A 24,324-nucleotide genomic window follows, 5' to 3' on the forward strand; every position below is an offset into this window, starting at 1 on the left:
CTTTCATCTCTGTCCAGCGAATTTGCGACAGCAGTGAATCTAGAAAGCTGTCCACGACGCAGCCAAAGCTTCTGTATCACTTCCTTCCACGCGATAGAATCCCAATGCCTTCAGCATCGGCTTGTCATCAAAGCGATAGAGATATGCCGTCTGCTCACCCGAAGCAAAGTGCTGATACTTATGCCATGATGGGATGCAGAAAGTATCGCCACGCTCCCAGGTCAACTTCTTACCCTCTACCTCTGTGTACCCTGATCCCTCAACAACATGATACACCGAAGAAGCCGTCTCCCGCACTGGCGGAGAACTTTCCCCCGCGTCGAGCCGCTCTGCTGAGCCACCGAGTATTCTGCTCACTAAATCACACATGTTAGATCCGACTTTCAATCACGATTTTTAGAATCTCATCTCACTCACCCTCGGTGCCATTAGCCTGGAGATACGGCAACGAGACCCACTTCCCCGGCGCCTTGTTCAAGTTCTGCACCATCTTCTCCCACGGAAACACAATGGGCGAAGCATTCGAATCCACGTTCTCGGCTGGATACCTTGCCGCACTGTGATGCTCTACAAAATGCACGGGGAAATGCACAAAGTTGGGGAGATCGAGTCCATCGAGCCAGATCATGGGGCCGGACCCATCCTTTCCGTGGTCGTGCCAGTTCCATGTTGGGGTCAGAATAACGTCGCCGCGCTTCATGTTTACGCGGCGGCCGTGGACGGCGGTGAAGCCGCCCTCGCCTTCGATGATGAAGCGCATAGCAAAGGCCGTGTGGCGATGGGCCGGGGCGGTCTCGTTGGGCATTACGAGTTGAAGGCCGGCGTAGATGGTGTCGGTGGTGAATGGTGCTTCTGTGGAAGAGGTGAGTCGAGGTTCATTACTATCATCATGAGGGGTCTGAGGTGGTTGAGGTACGGCCATGTTCATACATACCCTTGTTAGGATTTACTAGCATCAATACCCGCCTTTCAGCTTGCTTCTCTGTCACCAACTTTCCGGCTCGCAGCAAGTCTGGCCGGATCTCCTTGTACTTCCATAGATGAGGGATTGCTTGGGGGTTGGGCAGTGGAGGGTTCAACCTCTTCATCTGGGTCCAGAGTGGTGAAACAGCATGCTTTTGAATGTCGGCAAGCAGTTTCTCTGAGGAGTCACCGTCACCACCACCATTCAGATGTGGGACCTGTGTGTTTGATGCGACCTCAGTCATGTTGCTAATCTAAACAAGGTAGTAGTCAAAAATGGTCAGTGAAGTGTGGGTTGGGGCACGAAGGATCATCTAAGCTGTGGATTGTCGACTACCGAATTCGAATTTATATACGCATGACCACAAACTTTACAAATTGTACATAGCTGGACATATGAACGCGTGTTTCCAAGCCTGCGGAACGAATGCGCGCCTGCTGACGGAAGCTTCTGTGCTCTGGACGCATCGGAAAGCACTACCACCAAACGGGGATGTGCGAGACCGGGCGAATCATGAGACTGAGTACAAATTCTATCATGTATGCTTACAAAAGATGGAACAGAATCGTGTTGCACATGTCAGGGCATGCATGCTCGGACCTAGTTCGACGACGACGGCGATTGGGTGACGAGCCTCCGCACGTTAGCCCCCGAGGTCCGGCTCGTTTCCGTGGGCTTCGCAGCAGCCAGGACTAGCAGTGGCACATCATCGCACATAAAACATGCCGAGAGACATTTCTACACATGTACCAAAGTTTGTCATTACCCCGCTTAGTATTGCTTTTGTCATCCCTCTCCATCTCAATCATCTTTCGTCATGGGCATTCCCGGAGCATCTTGGAAGCGACTGATTCGCTTCCGGGGCGAGGACGGTGCTGAATATTATGGCGAGCCACAACTCGAAAATACTCACAATCTCATGTCCAAATTGGAAGCTGGCTTGGAAGCAGAGATTCTCGAAGGCACCAGCCCCTTTGAAGTCAAAAGCACCGGGAAATTCGTCAAGGTGAAAGAGATCCTCCATCTCCTCCAGCCAAAGGATGTCCCCACGGTACGCTGCATCGGCTTAAACTACAAAACACACAGTAAGTTACAATAAGTTGCAATACCACACTCATCCGCAATGTATCTCATCACCCTCAACTAGTCGCGGAGGCTGGCCGCAAACCGCCCCCTTACCCTTCCCTCTTCATAAAAGCCAACACGTCAATCGCCGGCTGGGATGAGACCGTCCCCATCCCCAAAGTCGCACAAGACGACCAAGCAGACTACGAAGGCGAGCTCTCCATTGTCATCGGCAAGACGGGAAAGAACATCTCCAAAGACGACGCCATCGACTACGTCGCGGGGTACGTATCTTCCAATGACATCAGCTCCCGCAAATGGCAGCGTGATCCTGCGTACGCTGGCGTTGTGCCGCAGTGGTGCTTCAGCAAGGGCTTTGACAAGTACGCACCTATTGGCCCGTTGATGGTGTCGCCAGCTGTGGTTGGGGCTGCGGACAATCTCGAGTTGAGGACGTGGGTTAATGGAGAGGAGAGGCAGAGGACTAACACTAGCGATTTGTTGTTTGATGTCCGCACGATTATTAGCTTTTTGAGCCAGGGCACGACGCTAGAGAAGGGAACTGTGATTATGACGGGGACGCCATCAGGAGTAGGGTTTGGGCAGGCTGGGGGCCCCAAGTGGTTGAGGGATGGGGACGTTGTGGAGGTAGAGGTGGAGCATTGCGGGAGGACGAGGAACAAGATCGTTTATGAGTAGTTTTTGGAGGGGCCACTAAGACAGTTGCGTCTACGTGTTGCAGTACATGAATGCCATATCTTTCTAATTTGACTGCAAAGGCTTTTTTCGATACCCGGTTATGGCAGGTTGAAGTTCGGCCCACCATTCATTCCTGGGATGATTGATCTGATACGCTATAAAGTAGATAAAGGTAAAAAAAAAGTCAAGTAATACAGCAAATAGATAGAAACAAGTCTAGTTAGTCACAGTACATGATTGCAGTCACCTCATGGACAGATTGAAATTTTGCAGCAACAAGTGACAGGAATTTGATCATATTGAAATGCGCAATGCCATTCGAGACGTGATGGAGTAGGGCAGCGAAACGTGGGTTTTTGTCCATTTTTGGCCACTAAAGAGCAACACCAACACGAAATTCGTAGAGTTGATCAAGGCTTGTCGTTCAGAATCGAAATGCGATAATGATACGCAAATCTCACACTCCGCAGATGTCCTCCTCATTGCACGAATTCAATGGCACGCGCAGCTGCATGCCACAATCTCGAGCATCTACTACTACTACTGCCCATGATTGCTACCTCGCCCTTCGGAACCACCAAATTCAATTTCCCCGCAGCCCCAGAATCACCACTCCAAGACCCAATCCGACATCGGACGAATCACAAGCCCCGCGGAAGGAAACGGCTTACCGTGCAATCTGACATAGAGCCTAGGGACTGTTACTAGCTCGGTTTGATGCGGCGGTTCAATGTCGTGCGGTCACGCCTAATGCGTATTCCGAAGCGCGCCGGAACCACTAGACGCGTTGCAGCATGTGGACCCTGCGCCATGTATGTACCATGTGCATATGACTTCATATTTGTATTCAAGAGTTACACGAGGGCTCTCTGAATCTGTATCCTCTCGAAAAATTCGAGAATCAACACAACCATGAGTCAAATGTTGGTACATTGAGCAGAATGAGTGCTCAGCCCAGTGCTGATTATGCCCAGGAAATACACCACAGCGACAGCCTTCTTCGAGGCATTATGGGAGGTACGAAGTGTAGTCAATGTTCCCTCATCATCGTCACATTCTAATATTGCTCCAGGCCGGTATCTCTCACGTTTTCGTTAACCTGGGGTCTGACCACCCTGGCATCATGGAAGCCATTGCACGAGGAAAGAAAGATCCAACTGGAAGCTTTCCCAAAGTCGTCACGTGCCCCCATGAGGTGAGCAATCGCAGCGACCTGGGCGAAGGACTTCTCTGACTTCCATTGTAGACCGTTGCGCTGTCAATGGCTGATGGCTTCGCTCGACTTACTGGTAAACCTCAGTGCGTCATCGTGCACGTAGATGTCGGTACCCAATGCCTCGGTGCTGCTGTACACAATGCCTCCGTTGCACGAGTCCCAGTACTGATATTCGCCGGTCTCTCACCCTTCACACTCGAAGGTAACATTCGTGTCTTCTCTTTTTGAATCCAATCCCCCCCAGCTGACAAAATCCAGGCGAAATGCGCGGCTCCCGCACAGAATACATTCACTGGCTCCAAGACGCCCCCGACCAAAAACAAATCGTTCAACAATTCTGCCGCTACACGGGCGAAATTAAGACGGGCACGAACGTAAAGCAAATGGTGAATCGCGCCCTGCAATTCGCAACGTCTGACCCAAAAGGCCCCGTCTACCTCACCGCTGGCCGCGAAGTTCTCGAGCAAGAAATTACGCCCTACAAACTCGACCAGACCGTCTGGGGCCCTGTATCCCCCCAACCCCTCGCTCAAGACGGCGTGGCAACCATCTCCGACCTCCTGGTAACAGCGAAAGAACCCCTCGTCATCACTGGGTACTCGGGCCGCAACCACGCCTCGTGCGGCGCCCTCGTCGCCCTCGCAGATACGGTCCCCGGTCTCCGCGTCATCGACGCCCTAGGCAGCGACGTCTGCTTCCCATATTCGCACCCAGCGTCTCTAGGCCTGCAAATCGGCGGGCACGAGAGCATACGCACCGCAGACGTCATCCTCGTCGTAGACTGCGACGTCCCCTGGATCCCTACACAATGCTCTCCGCGCCCCGACGCAGTCATCATGCATATCGACGTGGACACGCTGAAGCGGAATATGTTACTTCATTACATCCCTGCAAAGTACCGGTACTGCGCCGATGCGGAATTGAGTTTCAGGCAAATACAACAGTACATTTCTGGCCACGCGACGTATCCCGCGGTATTGGCAAAGGAACCGTATCTTTCTCGTCGCGAGAAGATGGTAGCGGAACACAAGGCCCGTCTGGATAACCTCGCAGTTATTGCCGCGCCGCCCGTGGATAGAGATTTGCCGGCGCATACCCCGTACCTGGCATCGCAGCTGCGCAAGTTGTGCCCGGAGAACACGATTTGGTGTCCCGAGGCGGTGACGAATGCGTTGCCGACGTGCAATCAGCTGCAGGTAGATACACCGGGGTGCTTGATCAACGGCGGCGGAGGCGGTTTGGGGTGGTCTGGAGGAGGCAGTATCGGCGTGAAGCTCGCGTCAGATTATTTGGCGGGGGGAACAGGCAAGGGTGGGTTTGTTTGTCAGATTGTGGGGGATGGGACGTGGATGTTTGGAGTGCCGAGTACCGTCTATTGGATTGCGAGGAAGTATTCGACTCCAACGTTGACAATTGTTTTGAGCAACAAAGGTATGTTTGTCCCAATTTGGACAAGATCTGGGCTAATTGTTGATGCAGGTTGGAATGCTCCGCGCAATTCACTTCTCCTCGTGCACCCTGATGGCGTTGGCTCAGAGGTTGATAACGAGGGAATTGGAATTTCGTTTGCGCCTACACCGGATTATTCTGGTATTGCAAAGGCGGCGGCTGGACACAACGCTTGGGCTGGATGTGCGAGCAGCGTCAAGGAGTTGGATGAGTTGCTGCCCCAAGCGATTGAGTCTGTGAAGAATGGGGTTCTTGCTGTGCTCGAGGTGCGGTTGAAGGGATCTTGGGACAAGGCGAGTCTGTAGGAAGCAAGTAGCTTTATTGTGTAGAATTGAAACATATGTACCACAGCATCTTCAAGTATCGATGATTCAATGCAAAAAAAAAAATTCCCTTGTACCGATTGCAAAACCCGGATTCATATTCAGAAGTGTGAAAGACTAACTGATGGCGTTGGCAATGTGAGGGATGCGATGATAAGAGAATTGATACACCGAGTTCTGCAATTGGTATAAAAGACAAAAAAAAAGAAAATCTCATCTATTCTCCAATCGCTGTCGTCTTCCATATCTCCCTAACCTTCTTCTTTACTTCTTCCGGATAAGAACTCTCAAAATCCACCGGGATCCAATTTCTGCTCCCCTCATACTCAGCCGGCAACAAGCAATTCGTCACCATTTTGCCTCCCCTTTTCCGATCACCTCTCCCATGCGACATATACGGCATTATCGGCAACCCCCTCACATCTTCAAATGGGAAATCGTCCAATCCCGGTCGCGCCCTCGTGCTGACTGCCCAAATGATGTCTTTGAAATTGTAGACATCAATGTCGTCGCCGATGAGGAAGACGCGGTTGATGAGCATCGAGGCTTTGGAGGAGAAGATGAGGTTTCCGATTTGGCGGCTGAAGGATTCGGCGTCGGTTTTCAGGAGGGCGAGCTGCGGGAGGGAGACTTGCAGCGCGCACCAGGTTCCCATTGTCTCGAGGGGGCAGTAGGCATCAATTATGGGTAGACTGTGGGATTGGCATAGAGTGACCATTTCAGCCGAGGCGAGGGACGCGGTGGTGTGCTGGGTACGTGTCAGTGGGTTTGAAGAGTGTGAAGGGATGGTAGGCTTACGGATTCATCGACGATGCGGCCTGGGACGGAGATGGGCAGGATGGCGTCGTCGCGGTATGTTATGGCGTCGACTTTGAGGAGGGAGCCTGGCCGTCGCTCGTCGTCGAATTGATGTGCCAGATAATCACCAAAGGGCCCTTCATCGCCCATCTTGGTAGTCGAAAGTGTACCTTCAAGCACGATTTCGCTATTGGCAGGCACGAGAAGATCATTCGTCTGGCACTTGACCAGGTCAAGCGGCCGTCCCAACATGGCACCAACGTACTCAGCCTCACTCACGCCCTCGGGAAGAGGGCATGCTGCTGCCATGGTCGCGGCAGGAGGCACGCCAAACGCAAGCGCCCATGGCACGTCCTTGCCCAACTTCCTCCACTGTTCCATGACCATGTGATTGTGCTGTCCCGGGTTGATGAGGGCAACCAGGTGTTTTTTGTCGTAAACCTGGGCACGAAAAATGGACCAATTGGTCCACGATCCGTCAGGGGTCTGTAGCATATGGACACCATACGTCTGGAGAAACTTTCCGCCGTCATGCTGGTGCAGAAAGGGTACTGGAAGAGCTTCGAGGTCGATGGCATCGCCGAGGATCTGATTCTGCTGGCACGGCCCCGTCGGCACGACATTAGGAGGTATTGGAGCCTTATTCTTGCCCTCCTGACTCCGGTGGCAGATTTGCTTCCAGGTGGCGTCCTTGGGGAGTCCAAGGTTTCTGGCGACGCGACCGAACCTCTCATTCTCATTCTTTCTCAGCCCGGCCGCGTTGCTGAAGATGCGCCATAGGCCGTTGCGCGCGCCTTTGACATTGTTGAACAAGGGAGCTTTTCCGTCAGTTTCACTGACACGACGCGCGGTTGCCCCAACCTCGAGATGTGGATCGACCTCGGTGTTGATTTCAACTAGGTCATTGTCCGCGCGCAATACGTCGAGAAAGGCTCGAAAGTCGTGTGGTGCGCTCAGACTTTCGCTCGTAGGAGGCGCACTGGGTGTGCTCTGTGTAGCAGCAGTAGTAGCCATGAGACGTCGATGATGGTGTATCGTAGCCGCTCGAAAGCTTCGAGGGTTGCATAGGCGTACTCTCGACAACATTTGTCTCTATTGATGACGATGTGCAGATGGGAGCTAGGGTGGCACACACACGCACTGGACTGGACTCGCTGCTGAGGTGCTCGCTCTTCCCTCTGCAGCTTCCCCAGAAATCGAGCAAGGAACCCCTGTCCCCGATCCGCCAGCGAACCGCCGCTAGGCGCTCGGCAAGCCACGCACACGGGCGTCTATCTGCGGGGACAGGGTTAGGGTTGCCGTAGCGTGGGGTTTAGGAACGTTCCGAGATAGCATTCCGTCGGCGGCGGAATGGTCCAGGGGCAGGCTTCGGAACTTCCGTCGCCCATTCCGTTGTGCAAAAGCCGTTAGTGCCGGGCGGAGGAAGCATGCACATGCAGCAACACGGGAGGATGGACCCTTGACAGCATAGACAGACAGGACTAGTGTAGGTACGAGTAATGATAGTAACATGTTGGGCATGGGGCTGGCCACTCACGCCGCACCTCCAACATGCTCATGCTCTGCCCTCGCCCTCGCCCTTGCCGCGTCAGTCGCCAATTGACAGGTGCATTCCAAATCTACAACCGCATCACCATTCGCCCAGTCGCTCAACACCACCACGCCTTTTCGACTGCGATTCCTTACCAATCCCCAAAACCCGAACAACCATGTCGCCCAAAACGCATTGTAATCGGCATAACCGGCGCAACAGGCACCATCTACGCCGTGCGCCTCCTCGAAATCCTACGTGACCTCTCCATAGAAACGCACCTCATAATGAGCAAATGGGCCCATACAACCCTCAAATACGAGACCGACAGGACAGAAGCCGAAATCCATTCCCTCGCCTCCAGAGTCTACACTGCGCGCGACATGACGGCCCCAATTGCCAGTGGATCCTTCCTGCACGACGGCATGATCATAGTGCCCTGTAGCATGAAGACGCTCGCTGCTGTGCGCATAGGTTTTTGCGACGATTTGATCTCGCGCGCTGCTGATGTGACGTTGAAGGAGCGCCGGACACTGATGTTGGTGCCGCGCGAGACACCACTGAGCGATATCCACCTCGAGAATCTGTTGGCAGTGAGGAAGATGGGGGCTGTGGTTTTCCCGCCCATGCCCGCGTTTTATACGCGGCCCAAGAGCTTGGAGGAGATGGTGGAGCAGAGTGTTGGGAGAATGTTGGATAATTTTGGCATTCATACCGACGGGTTTGAGAGGTGGAATGGCTGTGATTGGAAGAAGAAGAAGTGATGGTTGGGGACATTGAGCTTTACGATAGATACCTGTACATTTTTGCAATCAAACGTTTTCGAGAATCAACGGCTCATGTGCTGTGATTCCTATATTTGAATGCCGTGCCTGAATGCCATACCCTACAGGCCAATGCCCAATTTGCCCCACCAAAACCACCACAAACACGAGGTGGTAGAGCTTCATTGAAAAGCTTTCATCATGAGATTTCTGAGAGATATGATTGAAAAATGTCAGCCATCGAATTGGTCTCTTAGTATTTGGCTAGTCATTTGGTATCATGGCCACAACTTTGCCGGATACAAGTAATTAACTTAGTAGTAAGTAATTTTTTTTTACAACATTCAAAGCCAATTTGTAGATAAAACCTGAATTAGGTACGAGGCAGCGTACACTGAGTTTATCTGTATATCTTATCAGATCGATCGCTTGTTGTGGGCGGAGAGCTTCATCGTTTTGAGCCTTAACGTAGCGTGTAGCTATTTTACCATAGTCTTAGCGTGCGAGCGTTCTTTCATTGACACTGGAACTTTCGGCGATCTAGGTGTATACAAGTTTTTCGCTAGGGTTTGAAACAGCGATGACTGAAATGGCAGAGTCGAGAAGCTTCATTTGCGGTGGTTGCGGTGTGATCGGGCGGGTGGGTGGTGTTGGTGGTGGTTGGTGGGGTGGAGCGGGCATTGGCCCGTCCGGTACGTACCACTTACGGTATCCGCGGCCAATCCGTGAGATGCAAGTCATTTAAGTCACTAGGACGTGACGTGATGGATTCCAACACCGGGCGGCTGAAACCCTTCCGTAGGCTATCATGGAAATTTGGTTCCAGAAGGAATGTACTCGCACGTGTCAATCTGGTGCTTTGAGCCTTCCGCTGCGGCACTCCACCTACTTCCGCCCCATAGGCCCGTGGCCGTAGTAGGGCTGAGCTAGAATTGAGCTGCTCATATAATGTCGGTAGCCACCAAACCTTATTTCAGCAGAAATCTCATTAAAACATCACCAGCTGTGGCCTGATACACTTTTGACTCTTACTCCATAAATTCCATTGCTCCATTTCGCTACACTGCCATGGCCGACGCTGACCAAACTCCTCTTCCTCTCCCCGTCCCTTCTTTAACGCGTCTTGCTCCTGGTGTGATACTTTCTCAGCCATTATCTCGCAAAGGTTCAGGGCCTGGACTCATTGTAATCGTGAATCAGTCAGGAGCTACAAATGACACGACTCTGCGCATCGAAAATGGTGTTCCATCACCGCTCATGAAATGGGGAGAAGAGAGTTACACAGTTGTCGAGCTTCTTGAAGAAGCCTTCCTCGAGGGCAAGGACCCAATAAGTCTGGCCGTCTCAGAGCTATCCAAGGCAGACAAGTGTGAGCCGAAGAATGCAATTGGCGTCATCGGTGTGTTACCCCAAGTCCCTGTCTGCGCATTGCGTTGGTAATTTGGATGGCAGCATACGATCTGAAGCTCTGGAACCGTGCAGCACCATATCTAACATCACACCCATCAATCGTCGGCGCCGTCGTCTACGCAGATGCAGCAGAGCACCACAAGCTCGCCATGACCTCGGTCCCCGTCCTGCAACACATGGCGGGCAAGATGCGCAAGCCGCCTCGGACCGAAACTCGTGTCGTCCACGATTACCCCAATGCAAAGTCCCATCTCTTTGCTACGCCCTTCCAGCCAGAATTTGATTACAACATGGAGTCAGTGTCCCACACACGGAATCTTTCATTTCTCAAACCGCGCATGAATGGCCCGTGGTTCGATCTCGAGGCCATTTGGGACGAGCATACGTACTGGGAGTTTGAAAATCGGTCAGTGCCGCAGACAATGGCGACAATGGTGCAGGAGCCATATGTCAATCATGTGCCTACAGTACGTTTCGATTGCCCATGTTTCGACGCATCGCTGACCTTCACAGCTCACGGGTGGCATTGGACGAGAAGCCCTTACAGATTTCTATACGAACCATTTCGTCTACTCGAATCCCAAGGATATCGAGACGGAGTTGATTAGTCGTTCCATGGGAATCGATCGCGTCATCGATGAGTTCATTTTCAAGTGCACACATGATGCGCCGTTGGACTGGCTGTGAGATGTCGCCCGTCTCAAAACGTGATTATTGCAGCGCTGACAAAGTGTAGAATACCCGGTATCCCTCCGACAGGTCGCAAACTTGAAATTCCCTTCATGGCAGTTGTCAACATTAGAGGCGACCGTCTTTACCACGAACACATAGCCTGGGATCAGGGTACTGTGCTGGCTCAGCTGGGGTTACTGCCAGAGTACTTGCCTATACCGTACGCTCTGCCAAGCGGGCAGAACCAGGACGGAAACAAACTCGAGTACAAATTGCCCATTACAGGGGTCGAAACTGCACAAAAGTTACGAAATAAAGATGCGGTCACCTCAAATGTCATGCTTGGCTTCCAGGTCCGCAACAAGAACGCATAGCTGGTTGAAGAGAAATGCAGTTTGGTATCGGGGGATCACATCATGTCCAAGTTTGAATCAGCCGTAACCCGGGAATTCGAGGCATCTGCTCAATTTGTATAGGGTAATAACTATTCATACACAATGACTCGCAACCTCGTTGCTGGGCCAATCTGGCCAAAACATATCAATATCGTTCCACCACATACCATTCATTGTGTCGTCTCCCATATTATCATCCCCGACTTGCAAAAATTCTGCCTGGTCCAGGAAGGTACCCATAGCACCGCCGATGGTATCTCCCTTCTCAGCCAACCCTCTTTGAATCTGAGGTCTTTGTTGCTGATTTTGCAGCGGTTGCAGATTTCGATCAGGGACGGTTTCGATTGGAGGAGGTTGGAGAAAGTCAGGCCGAGCTAGTTGCTCTTCCATATGACGCAGCCTCTTCGCAAGTCTGCACGAACTCTGCGACGGTGTACTCTGCGCTGTAGCGAGAGCCAATGCACGTTCCACCTCCCGCTTTACAAAGCCCGGAAAAGGCTCCAGCAAATCGGCAGACTGCATGATGACCGCCCGATTGCGGTCCGCGCGAACGTAAGCCACCACTAAGAAAAGAAGTGCACACGAAGAGCTGAGGAAATGCTGAAAGAATGGATTCTGGGTTTTGTAGACGTCGGTGCTGGAGTTCAGCAAAGTGAGTACACCGATGGTGTCGGAGATGATGTTCATACTCGGTTTGATCATTTTGACGCTGACGTTAGAGTGGGAGCCTGAAAGAAAAAACGGGCGAAGGATGATACTACGGAAGGCATTGGCACGCAGATAGAGCAATGTGGCCACGGGTGACGGGCGTTTTGAAGGGTCTACCGTTGGCTTTACACCGACGGCTGTCTCAGGAGATGGATGGTAGATACCATGACCGTCTATGGCCTTTTTCAGCCATTGGTCAATCTGGAAATTGAGTAGTTCGAAAGCGTCATCCTGTTCATAAGTTGCACCGGCAGCGACTCGGTGTATGGGTACTTCGAACTTCGGGCTCATGAATGTGTATGAGATCATCGCTCGAAGGTACCATGCGTCCTCCTGGTATTCCTCAAGTCAGCAAAAAAAAAATTGGCCTTGGGGCAATCCCAACATCACGTTTGGGTCTTTAGAGATGAGATAACTCACCGGAGGCTCTATGGATTGATCAAAATCCGATTCCTGAAAGTTTTGAGGCAAGCCAGTAGCGGCACTCCATTGCCTGTCCAAGATGACTATGCTCCAGATGATAGCACTAATTCCAGTGCGTTGCTTTTCGTCTCGCAAAAGATGGCAATGGACGTCTCGGCGGTGGAGGCCAAGTTCCATTGCCATGCGCCCCGAAATGCCGCACACTCGCCATGCCAAACGCGTGTCACCAGTAAAGAAGTGGTAAATAGACTACTCGGGATTCCATCATGTTAGTGAGTGTCTAACGTGCTGAGCAGGATGGAAGACTTACCGCTAGTAACGCTATCAGAACATGATCTAGACTTGACACTTCAGATGCTAATTTCAGCTTGACCAGGTGTTCCACACCTTTATACAGAGTTTTCCCCACATGCGACTGCGAGGCTGGCTCGGCAGCAAGCGCAATCGAGAGCGCCAGATATAATATCAGAATGGTGTCTTCGTGAAGAATTGAGGCATCAGACGTGGGTTTTGAATGGAACAAATAGCAGGCCTCGGCCTGCTCGACGAGCCGCTTTGGATCGAGAATGGGATGAAGGCGGCCAATGACGTTGTGGTACACAGTCAAGAGGCGCAGAGCGTCGTTTTTGGCAATGAGCCATGGTAATTGAGCCAGGCATTGGCGTAGCCTAGTTTTAGCAAGGCGCTCTTGAACGCCAGATCCATGGCCTTCATCTTGGATCATAATGCGCTCGTCATCGTCGGTCTGGTCATCTTCCAGGCTAGGGTTGGTCTCTTCTGGGATGGTAGGGCCACCAGGAGGCGCCTGGGCCAGTCGCAGCTTGATTGCAGCAGCATTGAGACTATAGTCAGGACTCGTCGGGCCGTAGAAGCGACGAGTGGATGGCTTCGACGTATTTGCGGCGGGAGCGGCTACTGTGGGGGCGTTAGGTATCGATGTTGGGTTCGCGTTGGTCTGAGCATCCCCGGAAGGTGGCATGGCAGAGGGCAAACCTTCGAGGGCCGTGTTCTGCCGGGGAAGGGCGCTCTGTCGGGGAAGGGCGGGATCTATTGCAACCACTGGTGAAGTGTGCAATTCGTTGGACAACTCCATGTGTGTGACGAGACTGTCGAGCTGTGCCTGCAGCGCAAGTACGACACGAGAAATGGACTCGCCCTTGCTAAAGAGCGTGATGGGTTAGTGGCAAGGGCATCTTGGAGGCGAGCACGAAGGGAACATACGCGTTCACCCCCAACGCATTGGCTGGCAACATGGGAGGGGCAGCAACGGCAGAGTAAGACACAGCAGGATCCTCTGGCTGCAAAGGCTCGTTTGTGGGTTCTGAGTCGGCGGTGTAGCGACACTCCAACGCACGCGAGCGACAGAAGTCGCAAGGCTTACGGCCGTCGCATCTGCCCTTGCGTCGCCGGCACACATCGCAGGCTCGCCATACGTATCGAAGGCGACGTTTGCGGGACGTCCCGGCTGCGTTCTGTTGCTCCATGGCGGTCGAGGGGCGTTTTGGCGGCGACGGGCTCATTGTACTGGATTGCGGACAGCAGAATGGCGTCTTTTGGGGGATGCGTTTGGGTTGGTCTCGAGACTGGAGAGATAACAATCGGGCCTCCTCCACACCTGCTGCTTATCGCCATGATAGAGCCAAGCTGCACTGGACGCATGCACCGGTCAGGGTGAGGCTTTTGCTTGTGTTTGAGGCGTGCGGGGGTGAGCCGCGCGGGGTTAGTGCCGAGAAGGCACCGGAGACAGGGTAGGGTAGGGTAGGATAGGGTCGCTATCTAGCGTACTTGGTGTCAGTAGTCACGTAGTCCAAGTAAGTAGTGGAATGTACTTGGACTGTACAGTACACTAGTCGGTCACGTGCCCAAATCCCTTCACTTGCGCACGGGCCAAGATATGTTCGGAGCTATGCCGGATCATGGCCGCCGGAGAGCGTCTGGCCTGTGCAAATCTACCCCCCATTGCATTCACCCCATCCCGCCGTCCGGCACGTGACGGCGTCTTGACTGCGGAAATGGCACAACTATCGCCCTGTCGACGTCGGGCCCACAACAGCCTTGACAGCATTTCTTAAAGCCAGTCAGGGCCGTTCTGGAAGTCATTGCACACCACCGCATCCCGTCTTCTCTACCCACCTAGTGCACCCCCCCTCGTCTATACCATGGCCTTGTACACCTACGACACACGCCCCAGCTTCTCTGCTGACGTTCTTGTCCGGGGCACTCCAGAATACGATCGCTGTCGTCGCAATAACCCAAGTGCAACAACACCAGACCGCTATCCTCGCGAAATTCATGTCGTCAAGTCGCCTAAACAAGTCTCGGCAGCTCTCAAGCGAGCCACTGAACTTGGTGTGACCGTCGGTATTCGTGGCTCCGGCCATGCCTTCCCCCTGAGCGCACTGATTCAGGACGGCATACTCATCGACACTTCTAGCTTGAACCGCTACGTTGATTATGATCCCGACTCCCGTGAGATCTCATTTGGTCCTGCTGTACGTGTAGAGGAAGTCGCAGCAAAGCTTAAGGAGGTCAAGCGCTTCTTTCCTCACGGCCATGCGCCTACTGTCGGCGCCGCAGGCTTCTTGTTGGCCGGAGGACAAGGCTGGTTCGTGCGAGGTTGGGGAGCCACATGCCAGGAATGGATCACTCAGATGGAGATTGTCGTTCCCGACGGCCGCGTTGTCATTGCGAGCCCTACTGAGAACACTGACCTGTTTTGGGCCGCCAGAGGCAGCGGCTTGGGCTTTTTTGGTGTCGTAACCAAATTCTGGGCCCGTACGATCCCAAGCTCCCAGCTCTGGGAACGCACTTTTACCTTTCAACTCCGTGACAAGTACGAGACGTTGATGACATGGTTCTTCGAAAAAGCCGAAGAGACCCCCAAGTATGGCACCGATCTCAATCTCACCATTTTCTATCCGGAAAAGTACGACACTTCGATACTCACGGATGACATACCCAAGACGTCCCAGCTACACCTTGGTCTCAGTCTTCTTTGCTATTCTGACACTGAACGGGAAGCTCGAACCCTACTGAGTGCTTACGACGATGTTCCGGAGAGTGTCAAGGACTGCTTGGTTGATATGCGCCCTGTTTCAAAACGAGAATTCGCCGACATATTCGACAAGAAGCGTGAATTCATTGGGAACAAGTACGGCGAGAACTGGCAGATTCTCAGTCTACTCAGCGAGCCAACCGTTCCCATTCCACGGGTAAGTCTTGTAGCATGGACAAGATAAAAGATCGTCACTGACAATTCTTAGCTCATTGAAGCCTTTAAGCCCGCTCTCACTGAACTCGAAACGCGCATCACCTCGGTGTTCATCTGCATTTGCGATATCGTTGCCAACGAGAAGGTCGCTTCTCTGAGCATCCCACAAAAGTACTACATTTCTACCGTCACAGGCTGGCTCGACCAGAAAAAGGGCCCTGCGATCAAGCAACGGATGCTCGACCGATACAAGCGCGCCCTGCCGGTCGCATGCGGCACATATCCTGCAGACTACGATCCAAATGTTGAAGATGCAAATGTAAGCCGGGTCCAAAGCCCACCTCACTGCTGCCATGGTCGGACTGACGATATAAATAGAGTAAACCTATGTCTGACACGGCACTCGCCAAGTTCCTCCAGATCCGAGCCAAATGGGACCCCAATGACATGTTTCCCAACTACAAGAGTTTTATCAAAACAAACGAAAAGATCAACAAGCTCCTTAACAAGCCTTCGTTGTAGGCGGTAATGGCGGATGGGGACAGATACTTGGTTTCCTTTTCCCTGATTCTTCCATAGAGTTCTCAAAGGCGAAATAATCAATTGTACACAGAGTCTAGTTGGCCAGGTATTTGGAAGACGTGGGTGAGCTTTCACTCCAAGAAATGAATGTGTTATCATTCTTGTCGAATCAATAGTTTCTATGTGCGTCGTAAACTTGAATCCCTGACATGGAGAGCTATGACTGTAGATTTTGTTCGCATTACTCAATATCAGCTTTACCTAAATGGTATCAGTCACTCGACAAGCACGTTAACAGTCAGACATGGCTCTTGCAACAATGTGCGAGCACAGAATCAATTTCTTTTCTTGCACTATTATTCCATTACCTACAGAAACCCATGCATGATAGATAATGATTAAATTGAAGTATCGAGACTAGGGTGCAATGCAGTGAGGACCCAACTCTTCAAGACAGCACGACAAGCTTTGTCAATAGTACTTGGCCAGCTAGCGACAGGCTTGTGTGAAGCCCATGACCAATTTCGAATCAGGCTCAGTAGTACCAGTAAGCCTGCCCGACAAAGAGGGCAGGTGTTATTGGAAAACTCCGCCCTTCACATACCTGCATGGTTGGGCATGTCCGCAATCGCTTCCTCAGCACTGGAGCAAGCGAGGTGCGGACAGCTTCCGCGAAGAATTGTGCGGAAGGAATACCGCGTAAACGGGGAATTGCCCTGAACCCCCACTTTTCCGCCGGCATGCTCCCTGTAGGAATATGCGCCATGGCCATTATTGAGCGTCTGTTCGGTTGCTCCGTATTCCGTCTCATCTAATTACCTTTTTGGGTTTAGAACTTCAACAGGGGGCTGTTCGGTTGGAGCTCCATCTCATCTCATCTCGCCCATATTCTGATCACCCGTGGGATCACGAAACCGAGTTTTGAAAATGAGATCGAAGTCACAACACCGTTTTACCGAACACAAAGCCATTTCCATGTCCGTTTTCCTGCCGGAGCTCTCAGTCTAGTCAGCAGCCGAATAACTGACACGGAACCGAACCGACCCTGCAACTGTGGCCAAGCCGCCGACAATATCGGAAGCTCCGAAACAGACGGATTCCGCCGCCGCCAACCGTTGTGGTGAGTTCGGCCTAGCCTGGATGATTAGCAGGGTTGCTGTTATTGGTGCATTCAATCGAGAGTCTGGATTTGGTAGCCGTGAAGCATGGATGAGACTGGAAATGTCCAGTCTCTTTTGACGCGACAAAATAAGTCAGATCAAAGGCATGGTTTGTTGACATCTAGACAATATACCAAATACACACCAGTGACATCATTCTATTTTCCTCCACTTCGAAATCATGGCTGCATCCATCGAAACCAGGCTCTTCATCAACAATGAGGTATGCATCATCATCGTAGCAATATCTAGACATATCTAATCGCGCGATACCAGTTCCGGAATGCTCGTTCTGGAGAGTCGTTTACCGTCAGACAATCCTACGATGATTCCATCGTCGCAGAAAATGTACAGATTGCTGGCGAGCAAGACGTCAACGACGCCGTCGACGCAGCTCATGCTGCATTCAAGCACTGGCGCAGGACGCCCGCCCCCGAGCGTGCAAAGTACATGCTCAAACTAGCCGACTTGATTGAGGAGAATCTGGACTGGCTTGCTGAGCTTGAGACAGCTGCAATGGGTGCCCCAATCTCAGCTACCAGATGGATTGCATCCTCAATGCCAACGTGGTGGCGTTACTACGCTGGCTGGACTGACAAACTCGGCGGAGAATCTGTTGAAGACCTCGACGGCTCGTACAGAATGGTTCGCTATGAGCCATTAGGTGTATGTGCCGGCATCGCTTCCTGGAATGCCACCCTCTTCTACCTCTGCTGGAAGATCGCTCCAGCCGTAGCAGCCGGCAACACCTTCATCTTCAAAAGCTCAGAGAAAGCACCTCTCGGTGCCCTTCGTTTCGCCGAGCTGGTCCGCCGCGCAGGCTTCCCGCCTGGCGTCATAAACCTCATTACCGGCTTTGGCCAAACCGGCGGCCTTCTCGCTTCTCACCAAAAGATTCGCAAAATCAGCTTTACAGGATCCACTCTGACAGGTCGCAAAATCCAAATCGCGGCTGCAAACAGCAACCTCAAGCGCGTGACGCTCGAACTCGGCGGAAAATCCGCCGCCATTGTCTTCGACGACGCAGACATCGACGAGGCCCTCACACACATGTCGCAGACTTTCCTGCTCAACTGCGGTCAAGTCTGCGCCGCGACTTCGCGCCTCCTCGTCCAGGACACGATTGCCGAGTCCTTTGTCGCAGAGCTCAAGACGCGCTTCCAGGGCTTCGCAAACGCCCTCGGAGATCCCAGCGACCCAAACACCTTCCTAGGCCCCATTGCAGACCGCATGCAACGCGAGCGCGTCACCTCCTTCATCGACGCCGCTCGCAGCGAGAACCTCAACATCCTAGCAGGCGGCCAGTCCCAAGGGCCCCAGAACCAATTCATCCAGCCAACCATCATCCTCGACCCGCCATCCTCGAGCACCCTGTACCGCGACGAGATCTTTGGACCCGTACTAGTCATCAAGACATTCAAGTCTGAAGCAGAGGCCATAGATATGGCTAATGACTCCGCCTACGGGCTTGGTGCGGCGCTCTTCACAAAGGATGTGCCGCGTGCACTGAGGCTATCATCGGACCTTGAGTGCGGGTTTGTGGGGATTAATATGCCGATTCAACCGTCAGCGTATACGCCTTTTGGAGGAGCCAAGGAGAGTGGCTATGGCAGGGAGGGTGGGAGGCTGGGGTTGATGGCTTACTTGGAGCCCAAGACTGTGGCGATTGCGATGAAGCCGAGATTGTAGGTGGGTTTCTTGGTGTGGTTAGTTATTTGAATTTGACTCTTCTCTTGTCATGTTGCTCTCATGCTGATTTGCATGATGTCGATGTATTTGTCCCTCGTTGTTACTCATGTATCGTGCTTCACGAGTCCTTGTTGACTTGGTCGAGAGGGCCATCCAACATCCCGGATACCCAAGGATGTATGTTTGCTCTGGCAAAAGGCGTCTTACGAGGTCATAGAAGATAAGGCTGATCTTGAAATGGTGTTCAAGGAGATGCCTCTCCACAAATGCGGCAAACATCATGACAATACATTAACAACCCCTATCCAAAGTATGTAAGCCCAACAGCATCAAGTCCATCCCAAAATAATGACGATATACTAGAAACATCCTCTCAAAGATACAATCTCTCACTCCTCCCGCACCGACATACCCTGCAAAACAAGCGTCGGGCCCGTATACCTCTTCTTGGACCTAAATACATAATCCACCGTAACGAGGATCAACAAGCCACCCAGCACCGTACTCGCATAATTCATATTCTTGGGCGTGACGGGCTGCGCCGTGGGGAATAGCAAAAACACACTGGTGAACACCAGAAAAATAATCGACAAGATGTTCACTAGGATACCTGCTTTTCCCAGCTTGAACGGCCCGTACATGAGCATCTGTGGCGTCGCGATGCGGCGGTAGAGTAGTAGAACGATGGGCATGAGATAGGAGAGGTTGAGCCCGATGACGGTGAGGGAGAGGATAGCAGCGAAGGCAGTCGACGACGCAATTTGCAGCGCGCCCAATAGGACGATAACGGCCGTGGACACCAATAGCGATGTCACGGGAATCTGGCTGCTACTTCCCAGGCGGCCCAACGCCGTGGAAAACGGGGTTCCGCCGTCGCGAGCAAACGCCCAGAGGATGCGGGACGTCGCGGTTAAAAGGCCGAAGGTGGCCAAGGAGGCCGAGATGATGATGGTCGAGGTCATTGCGCTGGTGGCGGCGGTGTTGCCGCCTGTGATGCGGGTGAAGATGTGGATGATGGGAAAGGGGCCAGAGGCGAGAGCTGCGTCGAGGTTGCCCATGAAGAAAAGGACAGGGATGAGGATAGCGAAACCCATAGTACCGTTGACGGCGATGGAGAGAAGCATGGCTTTGGGGATGTTGCGGTCGGGGTTGGGGATTTCTTCCGACATGTGAGTTGCTGAGTCGTAGCCTTTACATGTATGAGTTAGCAACCAAGATATTGCGAAAGTGGTCAGGGTGCATACCTATCATGACATAGCAAGAGGTGAGCATTCCGAGAAACCAAGCGACGCCATCGGAGCTCCAACCCGTGCTGTTGCGGAACTCGCTGAAGACGAATTTCGCGCTGTTCGCTTCTGGCTTCAAAGCCAGCATGACAATAAAAATGATAACAAAGAAACCTACGTGGAAGGCGAGAATGGCGTTCTGAATGTACGGTAAGATACGGTTGCCCCACATGTTGAATGCAAGTGCTATCAGGGTAATTCCCCAATAGATGCAACTATTGTGCCATGGCTTGGACACAAAATCGGGATGAGAGAGCGAAATCAAGCCCAAGGTGAGATTGGCTGCTCCAAATGGAGCAGACGCTGTAAAAGAGTGCCATCCCAGAACTGTGAGCCATCCACAGTACCAACTCAAGGCGGGCCTGATTGATGGCGGGCTGAGTTCGGCAACGAACTGATATTGGCCGCCTGCGGAAGGAAACCTGAAGGGAAAATTGTCAATGACGCTAGAATAGTGTGGCACCAATGCTACTTACATGGCTGCAGCCTCGGCCAACGACATACTGGTCAACATGTTTCCAGCAAAGGACACTGCACAAAATTGTTAGCATTGAACTTTTGGTGCAGTTTCCGAAAAGCGTACCGATGAATCCATAGACAAGAGACACTGGCCCGCCGCTAACCAGGCCAGATCCCATTGTACTGCAAAGCGCCTCCCACGTCGCCATCAGAGACACTGCAAGTGCCATCATGGAAAAGAATCCGTACACTTTCGGCGGCTGCGGAAATCAGCAATCCAGTTCGCAATAATTCGATGCCACTGGCAGTAACTCACCTCGGCATGACCTGCCTGCATGTCGAGCGTCGAAACCTCGCCGACGCCATGGTCATCACCATTCTTGAGCTCCATCATGGCCTCCTTGTTGTTAGGGTTTGTGGGATACAGCTTCAGCCTTGAAGCCGAGTTTTCAGTCGAAGCACGTGGTGGTGTCTGCATATCGGCACAAGCAAGAACCACACAGTCACCTCAGCCAATTGAGGGAGTTTGTGAAAGCAGAGGAGACCGTGGTGCTGACCAGCGACTCGGTTATAGGGAGTGGAGGTTGCAAAACACGTGATGGAGCTAAAGGCGGTCGTTCCGAACAAGCGCTTAGCCTATCCAAAAGAGGCAGAGCTTATCAAGGTATCTTGAGTCAGTCCTGCGACAGATGATGTGGCAGGCCCATGAGCCCTTGAAAAACTGGGGTTTGTGCGTGGGGTCCGACATAGATACGCAGCTGGTTCTCGACTCCGGAAACCACTCAACAGGCGTCAACAAATGGGTCGCGTATAGACAGTACTGTACCTTGTCACATACGACGGAACATGCTGGGATTTAATATCAGGTGCATCACGGTTATTATGCAGTCAGCTCAGAGTATGCTAGTCTAGATTTAATAGTGTTTTACCACTAAAAAAAGACAAGTTCTCCGTTGTTTTACGCTTATGCTCTATAGAACAAGTTGTTAAGCATCGCGAGAAATTGTTAACAGCATAAAGCTCTATAGCATAAAACCGCACAGACTCACAGAGAGTTGCTAATAGAAGGGAGCACGAATAGTGACTGAATAGTATGATAAGGAATTCGCATTTTATTTTTTAGCAAAGTAGTCTGAGTAATCAAGCATTTGTTTCTTTGATAGAGACCCCTATATGTTCCGTCGTCTGTGACCGGACACAGTACACAAGCGGAAACAAGGGTTGCAGGGCCTGTTGAAGGACTGTCCAGAAAACGGCCCGGACACGGGGACTAAGTAGAGCAAATGGACCGACTCTTAGGCTTTTCCCGGGCAATCTCCCTTGATAGTACGGATCGTCTGGTACTAATTGAAGCCACCCCCGCATTTGATGATAAATGACAGCGTTACTGCTTACATGTGGCTAGAGTTCTAGGCTCCCTTGTAGACCTTCTCGACGCGTGGTCTGGCGGGTTGGTAATGTGGAGGTCGGGCCTTACCTTCACCCACAGTGGCGATACGAAGCACAGACTTCACATCCACTGAACGAAGTGCTTCCAGGTGCGATAGTATCGAACGGGGACCAGAGAAAGAAAGTTGAATCTCACATCATCGTTGGATATAGTTTATGGAACTGTATTCTCAAAAGGGTCAAAATGTTATATTTTCTACTTCTGTGTGCTATCTACCCACGTGACAGTCTTATACTGCACAAACTCCTCTAGTCCTTGCTTTCCGTTAAACCTTCCAAATCCGCTCTTCTTGAACCCACCATGCGGCAAAGCAAACTCATCATGCACGGTCATTGTATTGATGTGAGCAGCTCCAACCTTCAGTTGCCTCGCAACCCGAAGGCCAGCCTTCAAATCCTCCGTGAAGACGGCACCAGCCAGTCCATACTCTGTATCATTACCCAGTGCGATTGCTTCTTCCTCAGTGTCAAAGGTGTATAGCGATACGCTTGGACCGAATGACTCTGTGCCATAGATATCCATGTCTGGAGTAACGTTGCCGAGGACGACTGGAGACATTTTCGATTCGACGCTGGTGTCGACTACGGCAGGATTACCGTAAACAAGATTGGCGCCCTTGTCCAGTGCATCTTGTACAAGTATTCTGTTCTTCTTTGCTGAGGTGTTGGTAATGACGACTGGGCAGTTGTCTGCAGCACCAAAGGTCTTGTTGATGGCTTGCTTGAGTTGCTCCTTGAAAGCATCCGCGACGGACGAGTGGACGAGGATGCGTTCGGTAGACATGCATATCTGTCCAGCCTGTTGCAAAAAAAAGGTCAGAAACAGTCAAGTAACTGAGATTATGCATAACAGTGTTACTTACATTCAAGAAAGCACCCAGTGCGCATTGCTCTGCGGCATTACTGAGATCAGCGTCTTTGAGGACAATGGCACTTGCCTTGCCACCCAACTCCATAAGCACTGGCTTGAGATGCTTCCCCGCAATAGAAGATATCACACTACCGACATGGGAGCTTCCGGTAAAGTTAACTTTGCGCACAGCCGGATGAGCAACCAGTGTTTCAGTAATCTTGGGCGCATCAGCAGGTCGATGGAACAGGAGATTGAGCACTCCATCTGGCAACCCAGCTTCTCTGAAGACATCTGTAATAGCCCAGTAACACCGCGGTGATAGTTCTGGGCCTTTGAGAATGGCGGTGTTGCCCGTGGCGAGGGCGAATGTGACTGCGCGGAAGCCTAGGTGGTAGGGAGCATTCCTGTCGCACGACCAAAGTATTAGCCTCGTGCATAGTATTCGAATTGTGCCGAGTAGAGAAAGCTCATCAGCAAAATGTTGCAACTCACCAAGGGCCGATTCCCAGCACCACACCATAAGGCTCGCGATAAACAATGGCATGCGCACCGTCCTGCATCACGTGAGGCACAAAGCCCTGGACCGCCTCTGGAATCCTCCCAGCCGTATCCCTCAGGCCTTCAATCGACAGGCCCAGAATGAAATCCTGGTAGTACTGGTCGGCTCCAATCTCATGGTGCATGTAATCTCCCAGCTCCCTCTTGCGCTTGGTAATGATGTCGGCAGCTCGCAAGAAAATGTCTCGGCGGGTTGAGGGTTTGGTCTGTGACCATGCCGGGAATGCCTTTTCGGCTGCTTCGACGGCGGAGAGTGCATCTTCTTCTGAACAAGATGAGGAGTTCCAGACGTGTTTTCCGGTGGCGGGGCTCTGGACCTCGAAAGATGTGTTTGTTGTTACATCTTGGCCATTGATGATGAGAGGGATTTGGTACGCATCCCGGCTTCGCAAAGAGCGTGTCAAGTGGAAGGATCGAGACTGCTGGCAGTTCTTGGAGAGGGCTCTGGGCAGCTGCCCTGATGATCTCCAGAGTCGCATCATCTTGTTGGTTGTGGTGTGCAATGGTTTGAATGGCTGGTTGTGAGAAGCTGCAAGGGCTCAATCACATTTATTACTATTTCTGACGCCTGCAGCTGCGCATGGCGATGCAGCGTAGTCCTGGTTCAGGCCCTTGATCGCCCAGATGCTTGATGCTGCATCGCCCGTCTCGCCATCCAGGGCCCATTGGCAACGCCGCCTTGGGCTGGTGCACGTGCCTCGCTGCATTCCGGAAGCCGCG

At 52.2% G+C, this 24,324-nt stretch overlaps 12 protein-coding genes across 12 annotated transcripts; 6 read left to right on the plus strand and 6 right to left on the minus strand.

The window, feature by feature from the left end:
• Positions 1-39: 39 nt before the first annotated feature.
• On the minus strand, positions 40-1,208 carry COCMIDRAFT_103978 (uncharacterized protein; the record flags this gene model as incomplete). The annotated part of the gene is made up of 3 exons (XM_007693030.1): positions 40-356; positions 418-852; positions 935-1,208. The coding sequence occupies 3 exons, from the start codon at positions 1,206-1,208 to the stop codon at positions 40-42; spliced, it is 1,026 nt and encodes a 341-aa protein (XP_007691220.1).
• A 573-nt stretch (positions 1,209-1,781) lies between these two features.
• On the plus strand, positions 1,782-2,728 carry COCMIDRAFT_8122 (uncharacterized protein; the record flags this gene model as incomplete). Its single annotated transcript, XM_007693007.1, has 2 exons — positions 1,782-2,049; positions 2,112-2,728. 2 exons carry the CDS (start codon positions 1,782-1,784, stop codon positions 2,726-2,728), a joined length of 885 nt encoding a protein of 294 aa, XP_007691197.1.
• Positions 2,729-3,640: 912 nt separating this feature from the next.
• COCMIDRAFT_39648 (uncharacterized protein) lies at positions 3,641-5,698 on the plus strand (the record flags this gene model as incomplete). The annotated part of the gene is made up of 6 exons (XM_007693023.1): positions 3,641-3,651; positions 3,703-3,745; positions 3,801-3,923; positions 3,975-4,146; positions 4,203-5,375; positions 5,424-5,698. 6 exons carry the CDS (start codon positions 3,641-3,643, stop codon positions 5,696-5,698), a joined length of 1,797 nt encoding a protein of 598 aa, XP_007691213.1.
• Positions 5,699-5,933: 235 nt separating this feature from the next.
• Positions 5,934-7,528, minus strand: COCMIDRAFT_29078 (uncharacterized protein; the record flags this gene model as incomplete). Its single annotated transcript, XM_007693016.1, has 2 exons — positions 5,934-6,464; positions 6,515-7,528. The coding sequence occupies 2 exons, from the start codon at positions 7,526-7,528 to the stop codon at positions 5,934-5,936; spliced, it is 1,545 nt and encodes a 514-aa protein (XP_007691206.1).
• Positions 7,529-8,065: 537 nt separating this feature from the next.
• Positions 8,066-8,809, plus strand: COCMIDRAFT_8125 (uncharacterized protein; the record flags this gene model as incomplete). The annotated part of the gene is made up of 1 exon (XM_007693008.1): positions 8,066-8,809. The coding sequence occupies one exon, from the start codon at positions 8,066-8,068 to the stop codon at positions 8,807-8,809; it is 744 nt and encodes a 247-aa protein (XP_007691198.1).
• Positions 8,810-9,118: 309 nt separating this feature from the next.
• Positions 9,119-9,286, minus strand: COCMIDRAFT_103971 (uncharacterized protein; the record flags this gene model as incomplete). Its single annotated transcript, XM_007693031.1, has 1 exon — positions 9,119-9,286. A coding segment is annotated over one exon (168 nt), but the record flags the coding sequence as incomplete, so codon positions are not given.
• A 591-nt stretch (positions 9,287-9,877) lies between these two features.
• COCMIDRAFT_8126 (uncharacterized protein) lies at positions 9,878-11,265 on the plus strand (the record flags this gene model as incomplete). The annotated part of the gene is made up of 4 exons (XM_007693009.1): positions 9,878-10,208; positions 10,262-10,686; positions 10,733-10,902; positions 10,956-11,265. 4 exons carry the CDS (start codon positions 9,878-9,880, stop codon positions 11,263-11,265), a joined length of 1,236 nt encoding a protein of 411 aa, XP_007691199.1.
• Positions 11,266-11,379: 114 nt separating this feature from the next.
• On the minus strand, positions 11,380-13,901 carry COCMIDRAFT_29081 (uncharacterized protein; the record flags this gene model as incomplete). Its single annotated transcript, XM_007693017.1, has 5 exons — positions 11,380-11,417; positions 11,454-12,327; positions 12,415-12,666; positions 12,728-13,577; positions 13,639-13,901. The coding sequence occupies 5 exons, from the start codon at positions 13,899-13,901 to the stop codon at positions 11,380-11,382; spliced, it is 2,277 nt and encodes a 758-aa protein (XP_007691207.1).
• Positions 13,902-14,576: 675 nt separating this feature from the next.
• COCMIDRAFT_8128 (uncharacterized protein) lies at positions 14,577-16,150 on the plus strand (the record flags this gene model as incomplete). Its single annotated transcript, XM_007693010.1, has 3 exons — positions 14,577-15,629; positions 15,681-15,947; positions 16,007-16,150. The coding sequence occupies 3 exons, from the start codon at positions 14,577-14,579 to the stop codon at positions 16,148-16,150; spliced, it is 1,464 nt and encodes a 487-aa protein (XP_007691200.1).
• Positions 16,151-17,491: 1,341 nt separating this feature from the next.
• COCMIDRAFT_8129 (uncharacterized protein) lies at positions 17,492-18,999 on the plus strand (the record flags this gene model as incomplete). Its single annotated transcript, XM_007693011.1, has 2 exons — positions 17,492-17,533; positions 17,587-18,999. 2 exons carry the CDS (start codon positions 17,492-17,494, stop codon positions 18,997-18,999), a joined length of 1,455 nt encoding a protein of 484 aa, XP_007691201.1.
• Positions 19,000-19,388: 389 nt separating this feature from the next.
• On the minus strand, positions 19,389-21,222 carry COCMIDRAFT_103985 (uncharacterized protein; the record flags this gene model as incomplete). Its single annotated transcript, XM_007693032.1, has 5 exons — positions 19,389-20,188; positions 20,244-20,707; positions 20,762-20,816; positions 20,869-21,004; positions 21,061-21,222. The coding sequence occupies 5 exons, from the start codon at positions 21,220-21,222 to the stop codon at positions 19,389-19,391; spliced, it is 1,617 nt and encodes a 538-aa protein (XP_007691222.1).
• A 1,167-nt stretch (positions 21,223-22,389) lies between these two features.
• Positions 22,390-24,086, minus strand: COCMIDRAFT_39656 (uncharacterized protein; the record flags this gene model as incomplete). Its single annotated transcript, XM_007693024.1, has 3 exons — positions 22,390-22,992; positions 23,057-23,450; positions 23,539-24,086. 3 exons carry the CDS (start codon positions 24,084-24,086, stop codon positions 22,390-22,392), a joined length of 1,545 nt encoding a protein of 514 aa, XP_007691214.1.
• Positions 24,087-24,324: the final 238 nt, after the last annotated feature.

This window comes from Bipolaris oryzae (assembly GCF_000523455.1).
Source record: "Bipolaris oryzae ATCC 44560 unplaced genomic scaffold scaffold_149, whole genome shotgun sequence".
NCBI classification, from domain to species: Eukaryota; Fungi; Ascomycota; class Dothideomycetes; order Pleosporales; family Pleosporaceae; genus Bipolaris; species Bipolaris oryzae.